Source organism: Chenopodium quinoa, unplaced genomic scaffold (assembly GCF_001683475.1).
Source record: "Chenopodium quinoa cultivar QQ74 unplaced genomic scaffold, ASM168347v1, whole genome shotgun sequence".
Taxonomy (NCBI): Eukaryota; Viridiplantae; Streptophyta; class Magnoliopsida; order Caryophyllales; family Amaranthaceae; genus Chenopodium; species Chenopodium quinoa.
The window spans coordinates 1685380-1697150 of NW_018742770.1; the positions used below are offsets into that span (position 1 = coordinate 1685380).

At 36.2% G+C, this 11771-nt stretch overlaps 1 protein-coding gene across 1 annotated transcript; it reads left to right on the top strand.

The window, feature by feature from the left end:
• Positions 1–6001: 6001 nt before the first annotated feature.
• LOC110724608 lies at positions 6002–11741 on the top strand. Its single transcript, XM_021904025.1, has 4 exons — positions 6002–8595; positions 9067–9233; positions 9760–9983; positions 10611–11741. The coding sequence occupies exons 1-4, from the start codon at positions 6648–6650 to the stop codon at positions 11407–11409; spliced, it is 3138 nt and encodes a 1045-aa protein (XP_021759717.1). The 5' UTR covers positions 6002–6647; the 3' UTR covers positions 11410–11741.
• Positions 11742–11771: the final 30 nt, after the last annotated feature.

The window sequence follows — 11771 nt, forward strand, 5'->3', positions numbered from 1 at the left end:
GCTAGCATATTCTCTTGGAAAACGTAATGCGTATCGGGGAGCCAAGTCTCCGGGATATGCTGCATTCGACCACTCCCCCCCGGGTTCGGCAGCTTGCCGAAGATATGTTGCTGATCCAGGTTCGGATCCGCCCCGTTATCTGCGGGGGGACCTAGACTTCCCATTTCGGGATCAGGCTCAGCTAAGTACCGGGGAGCGCTGAAGACGCAAGGGTGGCCCGGATCTATGGGTGCCCTAACCCAAATCCATTGACCTCTCCAGTCCTTGTCTGAAGAGTCATTTGGCCACATGGTCAAGTATTGGGGCCGGGACTCAATCCGATACCACCCAGAACCATGGCTTCCGTGCCCACTCTGAATATTTGGCACTAGCCGATGGAGCTTTCTGAAGCAGTGCAGGTTCGGCACGTATTTGAAGAACTTGCAGACCCATAAGTATGTCATCACCCTTCGGATGCTGGTGGGGGTTAGCTGACATAGGGAAATGTTGTAATGGATCAGCAAGTCTCGGACGAAAACGTCCAAAGGGAACCTCAGCCCATACTGAAGCTGTCTCGTGTACACCCCCACATACCCCGGGGGTGGACGATGGATTCTATCGGATGCTGAGGGCATTCGGCACCAATATCCATCAGCTTCAAAAATGCCGTAGTGCAACTCAATTTGCTCAGCAAATCGATATTGATCGGCGTTCTCTACCCACCATGAGTAGGGGCGGTTCTTTATCATGGCCGAAGCGACTTCGGCATTCTCCCACTCTGAAAACCCAGGGAGGATATCCCAAAGGACAGCGGGAATTTCATCGTCCCGTCCAGAAGCACTCGGCTCATCCGTTCTTTGAGGAGGAGCCGAGGAAAGGGGAGTCGCCCTAATCCCTTCAGCAGGGTCAGACTCCGGCCTTTGACCATTCCAGGTCCCAATCCTATTCCTAGGATCGGGAATCGGCCTTGCTCTTCTTGGAGCACGGGCTCTACCTCTAACTCCTCTTGCCATGGATTATTTCGAAGAGAAAAGTCGAAAGAAAAGGGGAAGGAGTTCGAATTCGAAGAAAAATAAACTGAAATCAAAGGAATTTACCTTAATCTGAAGCGAAAGTTGCCGATTTACGAGTTCGTAGTGGCAAGTCTCAGTTTCTAAGCTCAATGCTCGGGGGAATTTGCGAAGTTTTGATGCGGGTTCTTGGTTTCTCTCTCGAAGAATTCTGGGTTTGTGTTGGTGAATAAGTGAGGAGAATGACGCGCCTCTGTTTATATCTCCAGGTACGGGATACGAAGAGTCTGTGCTTTAATTTCTCTTAAGTACCCACTAAGTAACCATTAAACACATGTCTTGTGATTAAACTGCCCATTATCCGTCCAACTTCCGCAAATCATTAACCGTTGTTATCTCATTAATTACGGTTTAAATTCAAATTTTTGGATCAATTAAATCATTTACTTCCCTCCTTTTTTGAGTTAAATAAAACCCGACCCGTCATTCTTCCAAATCGGGTCTGGGGGGCAAGTTGTTTGGGTCCAATTTAGTCAAAGTTGGGCCTGAGCACTAAATGATCCAATTAAAAGCCCAAGGTCAAGGTTCAACTCTCCAATTGCTCAAAAGTCAAAAGTCAGCCCACAAAGTAAGCCAATTGGGCTAAAGCCCAACCTCTCCAAGTATGATGAGGTATAAAAGCCATCATATTAACACATTCAAAAGGACATCACATATGATCAGTCATATTCCAATTCGTATGCTCATTCTTGCATTCAGAAATATTCCACAAAAGCCTCAAGCTACAAACTCTCTTGCATAGTGTCTTCCTTTTACACATTATACTGACTTTAGCATCGGAGGGGCCTTCCTCGGAAACACCCCCGAGGCTAGTTTACGTGTGTTCACTGTGCAGGAAACCTTCGGCCCAACACAACTTGGATCGAATCCAGTCTTCTCCATTTCAACGGACCTTCGGCAAGGTCCCATTGTTTTCAACCGAAACATCAACAATCTTTATTCTTTACCAATTTTTGTTCTTTGGTATTGAATCTTGTTTAGATTAAGTACAAGTGAAATAGTTGAACGGAAAAAGGTATACATATAGACAATTTTGATCAATTTAATTAATTATCCTTTGGTATTGAATTTCTTGTTTAGATTAAGTAGGTAGGTTCAACTATCTACAGCTGTTATCACCACCTTTTTTTTTTTTTTTTTTTTTTTTTTTTTGTTGTTGTAATTTGGCGGGTCGTATACGTAGCTGCAATATGCATGCATGAAAAATTCAAAGTCATATAAATGTCCATAAAAAGGGTCAAAGTTTAAGAATGTAGAAAAAGTGACACTTGCTAATTAAATTAATTAAATTAAATACTCTCAAAATTCAATACCCAGTATTATTCTATTATGGTATCCTTGTTTTTTTTTTATTTTGTTTTGTTACGAATTCTTTATAACATGAAAGCAACTTGGATATAGTGAAAATGACAAATGAATATAAAAACAAATTGTGCAAGTAAACAATTTTTCTACTTTTTTTAAAAAAATAAGAATAATATAGGACATGATTGATGTAAGCTCTTTAAAATTATATAAAAAAAAAAAAAAAAAAAAACATGTAAACAAGGGATTTTTCTTCCTTCTTAATTAGAAAAAAAAAATACTTAAAATTGGGGTGATTGACCTCCCTCCAATTAGGGAAGAAACCTCTATCTTAATACTTATAATCAAGCAATCTCAAAATGCCATCGTCACGGAAATTAGGGCATGTTCTTATTGACTGAACTGAACTTAACTTAACTTAGGGTCTGTTCTCATACGTTGAAATTCAGTTCAGTTCAGCTCCTAATTTCCTTTTCTTATAAAATATTCATTTCAGTTCAGTTCAGTTCAGTCAATGAGAACATGCCCTTATTAGACTTGAACTGAACTGAGCTAAAATGATTATTTTATGAAAGAAGGAAATTAAGAGCTAAACTGAACTAAACTGAAAATAATCTGATGAATTTAGGGCCTAAATGATCGTAATAAGCGTAATCTATTTAAAAGGAGACCAGCTAGGGGGGTCTCAATCCAATAAAAAATTCACTTGTTTTCTCATGGGTGCTCCCTTCTTCGTCGTCTCAAGACTTTCAACTCCATCTCCCTTGTTTAGTTGTCTCTAATGAGTTAACAAGTTTAAGATTTGTTCTTTAGACAAAGGTCCAAATAAAGTCTAAGATTCGATTACTACTAAATATGATTAAACAAAAATTAAATAAGTCTATCATACGAAGTATGACTCATTAATAAATTGTTTTCCTTGTAATTTAAGAAACATCTACTTGTGATTTCTAGATAAGAAGGAATGGTGAGGTCAAAGTCTAATCAACATAAGTGGGCCCATTGGATCTGAAGTAGTTGGATTAAACCGGCCCACTTCAATCAATTAAAAAGAAAAAGGTTATATATTTCGATTCCAAATTTAAAGTAGACAAACAACTTTAATTAAGCTTATAATTTATTGGATGAAAGTCCCCATCTAAAATTCTATTTTTTCCAAAATTAATTTTTCACAAACTTTATAATAAAGCGAAATTTTATTTCCTTTTCTCAAAATTTTTTGGCGACAAATAAAGTCTTCCTACTTTTTTTCCTTTATTGGTGAAGTTTAAAAAAGGGCAAGAAAAATAAAAAGTTGAAAATCTTTTTCTTGATTGTCTCTTTCACCAAAAACATTCGATACTTTTCTTCACCTAACACTTTTTCTACATTTTCATTATTTTATGTAGGAATTTGGCAATTTGATGCTGACATGTATTTCGGATGATCAACTCCATTAAGTTAAAACCCTTAAGTAGGATACGTAACTACTATTAAATGACAGTCTTGGTCTTCCGTGGGGTATTAGATAATTGTTTTTAATAGGTTGTGAGATTTTGGATTTCTGTCAACGTAAACATTTATATAAACAAGATTTTAATCTCATATGATTCTATCATATCACAAGTTCACAACTCACAAGTATTAGGATCGCGTCTTATAGATTAACTTTTATCAACACACTTATTCGATACATATTTTATGTTAATAACTTAATAAAATTATTACTCTCTATCACTTTTATTTATCAAATCAGATCACTAATCTCTAATTTCATCCTTGACCCATTTATATAGACTATGAAAATTACTAAGAACATACTTTTATCAATCATTCGATCATCTTATTTTATATTTTACAATATACGGAGTACTAAAAGTCAAGTGAATAAAACGCACTATGATAAAACACGGGACAAATTCACAAGATAATTATAAATGTAAGTCGTCCATGTCAATGAACAACATGCAACATTCACACACTCGGCTCAAGCTCTCTGCCCTGTTTTTTATTCAGTCTTTCTATTTCAAATGTTGTCGCAGACCACACGCACATTCACACACTAACGTCTGCGCAGAGCAGCCCCGCCCCTCGTAACATGCTGCAAATCAACTACGTTGTATTTTTACCAATAAAAAATGAGTTAATTAGATTAATTTTGGAAGTGAAAAGTAATTAAATTAAAAAATAACAAAAAGTTGGGGCTTAAAACAGAAAAGGGAAGAGTGGGTAATGGTAATGATGACCACCTTCCGCTTCTAGTGCTAGATTCCATGACCCCCCTCTCTTTCCCGGTTTTATTTTTATTTTTATTTTTTATTTTTACTCCGTATTAATTAATTATTATTTCTTATGAAAATTAATTCCTCCAATTCTTATAATTATTGTTATTAATAATTTTACTATTTATAATTGTAGATAAAACTTACTGCAAAAATTTACTGGTATTACATCATACAATGATTAAATGAGTATTGGTTTAGGTAGCCAATAAAAATATTTTAGTCGAATTATCTAAACCTTATTTTGGTGCATTGATCAAATTATGTACGCTATAATTGTTATTTAAATTTTGCAAAAATATACTCCCTCCGTTTTTAAATACTTGCTCCATTTCTCTTAGACAAGCATGCCAATACTAATCTTTGATCACTAATATCTTTAATTATTGATAAGTATAAATTCTAACAATTGAAAATTAATAATTTATTCATTGAGATAATTCCAACAAGTACCCACAAGACTATTTTTTTTCTTATGTATAAATCACAAACATTAGTCAAAGTAGGACAAATGAATGGTGCAAAAAATAGAAATGGAGCAAGTATTTAAAAACGGAGGGAGGGAGTATATCATTAGTCCAATAGTCCACCTAATAACTCCATAACATTTAAGTTTAATATTACTTGTTGATTATAACCTACTTTGTTTGTTTGTACCTATAATTTCTACAATCTACTTGTGAATTTTAAATTATTTTTTTCTAAAACAAAATTTTAGGTCATAAAATATCATTGTTAACTAGTGTAATTTGAGAAATATACACTTGGTAATAAATGTTATTCAATATTATTCGTAACGTCTAGATTTCATTTAAAAAGAATTGGTTTCAATAGTAGTTTTGGCAACTCAATTACTTTATCGCTTGTTGTAGAGAAAACAGTTGAAATCATGACCATACATATAGGTTCAAAATTCTCATTTACAATCTTCGGTAAAACTAATCAAATATTGTAAAGTATATTCAACACTCCCACACAGATTCGAATTCGTTTTAATACTTACAAATTCACTCTATTGCGTATCACCGGAAATTAGTTAAACACATGTACCACGCAGATTGTGTTCGGAATTCTAAGGGTCTGCTCACATTTATTGAACTGAACTGATTGGAGCTGAAGTGAACTGAACCGAGATGAAATGAATATTTTATGAGAGAAGGAAATTAGAAGTTAAACTGAATTAAATTGAAATTAAGCTGGAGTGAACATACCCTAAGTTATAATCTACGAGTATATCTATATGAGATTTAAATAAATTACCCAGATGCAACACTTCCCCACGCAGCGATCTTCTACCATAATTAAAAAGAATTCACACCGTATCTCCCAATTAATCTTCAATTAAACCAAGAATACATACATAAAAATAAAAAATGGTACTCCGTAAACTCTATTACTCTAATTACCAAATTTAATTATGTCAATATTAATATGGAGTAAGTAATAAACCATCATAATTACCAAAAATACCATAATAACCATATAATTTTCCATCATAATTACCAAATTTAATTATGTCAATATTAATATGGAGTAAGTAATTTACCATCATAATTACCAAAAATACCAAAAATTACCAAAAATTTTCCATCATATAATTCAAAAAAAAAAAAAAAAAAAAAAAAAAACTTCCCAGAAACCACCACTCTTGAGTTTCTCTCTCCTCCACCTCTTTTTCTGCAGAGATCCCAACTTTGTTTAATTTTCCTGGCATTTTCTCTTTGTTTATCATCTTAAATTACCCACCAAATATTTAATAATTCTGATTTTTCTGTCTTGATTTCTGCAATTTTCATAAATCCCCCCTTAATTTTCTCTCTCTTCCGCCATGGACGGCAACGAGTCTTTCTTCTTTCTCTCTCCTCATTAATTTCTCTGTTTTCTCTAAATTTCATGCTGTATTAAATTCAATTCAATCCCCCATTTTTTTCCCACGACCTAAATATATCAAATCAAAATCAAAATCAAACTATAATTAATTGATTTATTTATTCAGAGATGCAATACCCTTCACCTGAATCAGCTGGATGATATGACTGAAATTGTAGTATTTCTACTATCACTGCAATTTTCTCACTCTAATTTGAATTGGGAAATTAGGGTTTTTAATTTAATGGGGTGTGGAACTTCTAAAGCTGAAGATCTACCATTGGTAAGTTTTTGTAGAGAGAGAAAAGATTTGATTAAATCTGCTTCTAATCATCGTTTTGCTCTTGCTGCTGCTCATATTGCTTATTTTCGTCAATTGAAAGATGTGGGTGATTCTCTCTGTAAATTTGTTGAAGAAGAATTGATTCTCTCTGCTTTTAACTCTTCATCTTCTTCACCTTCTTCTCCTTCTTCTCTCTCTTCCCCTGTTCTTACGCTTCCTTCTGATGAACCCAAGAAGAAGCCGAAGAAGGGGTTTCATACTGGTAATAAGAAGGTGAAAACTAAGAAAGGGTCTTCTTCTTCGACCTCGATTTCTCATAATTTAAGAGGGGTTGATGGTAATGATCAGAATTCACATTTGCATTTGTCTTCCGATGATAATGATGATGGTATTGAGAAGGATGATATGGGTTCGTCTTTCGATCACCGGCATTCGAATTCTGGGCATTTGGATATTGATGATGAGGAGGAAGATGAAGAGGATGATGAAGATGAACATGAACATGATTTGAAGAGAGAGAAAATGAAGAAGAAAGGAGGAAAAGGAGGAGAGAGAAAGAGGGTTGAATCTCCTCAACCTGGGATTTCTTACATTCCTGATTCTGAGTTTTCTGGTATTGCTAGTAATTATCCTTACCCTTTTGATTATTCTTATGTTAATGGTAATGTTAATAGTAGTAATAATCATCCTTATTATCAACCTCCTCAAAATGCTGATAATGCTGGTATTCCACCTTATTATTATACAAATCCTAATGTTAGTTCATATTACCCTGATAATGGTTATAGTAGTTATGATTATAATGGTGGAAATTATAATTATAATGGTGGGAGTAATTCATATGGTACAACAACGTCATATACTACTTACTATATGAAGAAATCTTCAACTAGGATTCCTTCCGTTATTTACGAGGAACCTAGGCAGAATCCGGTGTATGCTTACTCTGAGTATAGTGGTCAGTCGAGTTATACAAATTACTCGAATTTCGGGTTTAGTGCAAATTCGGAGAGTAGGGGGAGTAGTGTGCCACAACAGCCACAGCCACAGCCACGGCGGCCTCCAACACCGCCTTCGCCTAAGGTGTCAGCCTGGGATTATTTTAACCCGTTTGAGACTGTGGAGGGTGGGGGTTATTTGGGTTATTTTGGTCAGAATCCGGGTTATGGGTTGGGGTCGAACTCCAGTAGTCCTGATTCGAGGGAGGTAAGGGAAAGGGAAGGGATTCCAGAGTTGGAAGAGGAAACTGAGAGTGAAGTCAGTAAGGAGCCTTATTACTATGATAAGAAGAAAGTGCAGGAAGAGTTTAATTTTCCCAAAAGTAAGAGTAAAACAGTTCAATTTGAGGATGGGAAGGGGAAGAGTAGTGGTAATTTTGGTGAGGGTACTTCAAAGGGGGCGAGGGCGAGGGTGCCTTTGCAGCATCCACAAAGGGAGGAGCTGCAGCCAGAGGCAGCTGTAGATGTAGACAAGGAGGTGGAGACAGTTGAGATGAGGGATGCGAAGGGGAGAAGCAGCATTAGTAGTCCTGAAACCGAGACTAGCATTTCCACAAGTATAGAGGATGGGTCTGTTAAGAAGAGAGGGGTGAGCTTTGATGTTGGAGGGAGTGGAAATGGAGGTGGAGGAGGACCTTCGTCTTTTGATATTGAATCATCTAAGCCAAGTAGCTCCACAATGTTGTCAACCAATGGCACACGTGATCTTAGAGAAGTCGTAAGGGAAATCAAAGATGAATTTGTGGCTGCTACTGATTATGGGAAAGAGGTCTCTGTGTTGCTTGAAGTGGGAAAAGAGCCATACAAGTCTCGGTCCTCCTTTTTGAAAGGTATAAGAACTCAATTACTCTTTCTACTCATTACTGTTAGAATGCCTCTTGTTAATTCTCTATGCAAACAACTTGGTTTGTTTATGGGTTCTTGTGCTATCATTTTGTTTGTTTTTTGGCTTGTAATTGTCAATTGTGTTCTGCACTGGTCCCTTTGACCCAAGTACTTAAAATTAAGAGGGAGAGAATCATTTGCATTTACTTGGGGCTGGATTACTAGGAATTTACGAAGACCAAATTTGATAAAATGTGTACAGTTTGGTTCTACCACACAAAAAAAATTTAGTGCTCACTATACGCATCTCTTTACAAGTTAATTTCCCAGTTATTGTGAGCTTAGTCGGGAGCCAGGAGTGAACTTACTTTTCTGAATATGATCACTTTACATGCAATGTCCATATTTTTTTTAGCAAATTATCCAATTGGATTGGTTATTTCTCTGCTAACAAGGAAACATACTTGTATTTACAGTGATTTTGGCCAGGGTCTGCTCTACATCACTGTCATCTTCGTATTCTCCATCTTCCCTGCCTGGAGGATATCCTGGGAATGCTGATGAGGATTTTGACTCTCACAGCCTGGCATCAACTCTGGAAAAGCTATATATGTGGGAGAAGAAACTATACAAGGAAGTCAAGGTATCTGTTTGATGTATCTTCTCTACTTGTCTTGCCCTGTCTTTAAGAACTGTGTATCCATGCATGAATTAATTTGTCATTTCGTACAGCAGGTGGAAACACAAACTGTAAAATATAAGTAGGGATTTCTTACTTTTCCAGAATGTTTCTATAAACTGACTGGGATTTCACTCTTTGGTTTTGAAGATTATAACTAGTCAGGCTGGACAAAAGTCCATGTAGATTTATTAACAATTGCTGCCCTGTCTCAAATTTCATCTGTTTCATTACTCTGCATAGTTTTTCCAATATTTACTGTAGGGTTTTTGACTAGTAATGGTATCTTAAATTAGTCGGACATCAGTCGTGTCTACCTTGCAACATGTACTTCAATAGGTTTCAATTCATGCTATTGTGTTTCAAATATTTACACTATTTTCTCCTATTTCATTATTGTTTGAGAAATCTGTGCACGGTAATTTGGAAATTATAGTACACTTTTGTTACATTCTTGCTCAATTTGTTTAGGGCGTTGTGCTGGTTTTAGGATGAGGAGAGGCTTAGGGTTCTGTATGAGAAGCAGTGCAAAAAGCTGAAAACTCTGGATGATCAAGGTGCGGAGATTAGTAAGATTGAAGCTACACAGGCTTCAATAAGAAAGCTGCTGACCAGGCTTAATGTCAGCGTCAGAGCTGTAGATTATGTATCTCGCAGAATACACAAATTGAGGGATGAAGAATTACAGCCTAGAATGAAGGAATTGATTTATGGGTACGAATTCTATTCTCTGATGTTTACTTTGTACCTATTCATGTTGTTTGTGAGAATTGTGACTGATTATGCATCATGCATGGTGCTTTTAGTGTATGTTCACATTATTGTATTTGTTAGTCTGAGGTTGGTTATATTTAATTTGATATTCAGTCTCTCTATTGCTTTTTTATTTATTTTTTTATATTTTCCTATTACCCTGTCCCAAGGGGTTTAGCAACACACAGGCAAATCATGAATACGTCATGTTTTCTTAATTTTGTAGATGATTTTTCCCAATGCTGGTGTCACTTAATATGAGTAGGTTGTGTTCATGAATTTATATCCGTTATAAGATAGTGGACTCTTGATGAAGAATGCTAGTCATATTTTTTAATATTGATAGGAATTTGGAAATGCAATCATTATTTTACTTAATATTGACTACTGTTTCCCATGCTTTCGTGGCAATCTTTAGGTTTTACTTCTAAAGATTATATTATTGTGTAGGCTAGGAATGTTGTATTGTTAACAGGTCAAAGCTTTAGAACTTATTTGATTTACCTTGTTGATTTTTGTCAATCTTGTAATTCCATATTGTTCTTAAACACTGTATGGAGTATAATTAGCCAATTACTTTTCCTACAGATTGAGAAAGATGTGGAAGCTGATGCTTAAGTGTCACCAGAAGCAATTCCAAGCTATCCTAGAAAGTAAAACCCGAGCACTAAAAGCAAATACCGGACTGAGAAAAGATTCAAGTGTGAGGGCTACAATTCAGCTTGAAGCAGAACTATTAAAATGGTGTCATCGATTTAACAACTGGGTTGATATGCAAAGGTCCTACGCCGAGACTTTGAATGGCTGGCTTGAAAAGTGTATTCATTATGAACCCGAAGTAACCGCAGATGGTGTCATCCCTTTTTCTCCTTCCCGTATTGGTGCCCCACCAGTGTTTGTAATATGCCATGACTGGAAACAAGCTATGGAAAGAGTATCAGGATCGGAGGTACAAACAGCAATGAACGATTTTGCTACAAGCTTGCATGAATTGTGGGAGCGGCAAGATGAAGAGCAACGTCGAAGGGTGAAAGCAGAGAACATGTACAAAGATTTTGAAAAACAAATCCGAGGCATTAAAATGAACAGGCAAAGAAGGGGACATGATCACAATGATGCCTTGTCGGACAAGAATAGTCTCTCAATGATTGCTTCTGAAAGTGGGATTTCCCCCCTCGATGATCTAAAGGTGGATTTAGACTCGATGAGACAGAGAGTAAGGGAAGAGAGAGCAGGCCACAAGGAAGCTGTTAAACTAGTCCATGATGCAGTATCTCGCTCCATACAAGCTGGTTTGATTCCGATTTTTGAGTCGTTGGAGAGTTTTACTTCAGAAGCCTCAAAAGCTTTTGATGATGTCAGGTTAGAACATGGCAGTAGTTCATGAGGAATCATGTACCTTTGTCCTTAGTTAAAATAGTTCGGATTAGGTTAGAAGTAGAAAGACGAACATAGACCTTAGGCAATGGAGTAAATCGATAGTACAGCAACTGATTACTGCTAGGTTTCCGGAAGTTGCAGGAGTTTGTTGTGAGTCTGATATCTGCTTCTGCAACAGCTTAGAAGTAGCAACTTGTACAGAATTTTGTCTATTAATTTCATTCGTTCAGATCGAAGAACTAGTGTCAGATATGAAGCAGTGAAGGAATATATTAGCTTGCCAATTGTCAAATATGTAAACATTATATTGGTCCATGGTCTAATTAGTGTTTAATCTTCCATCTGAGCCATTTAAGATTAGACTACAAA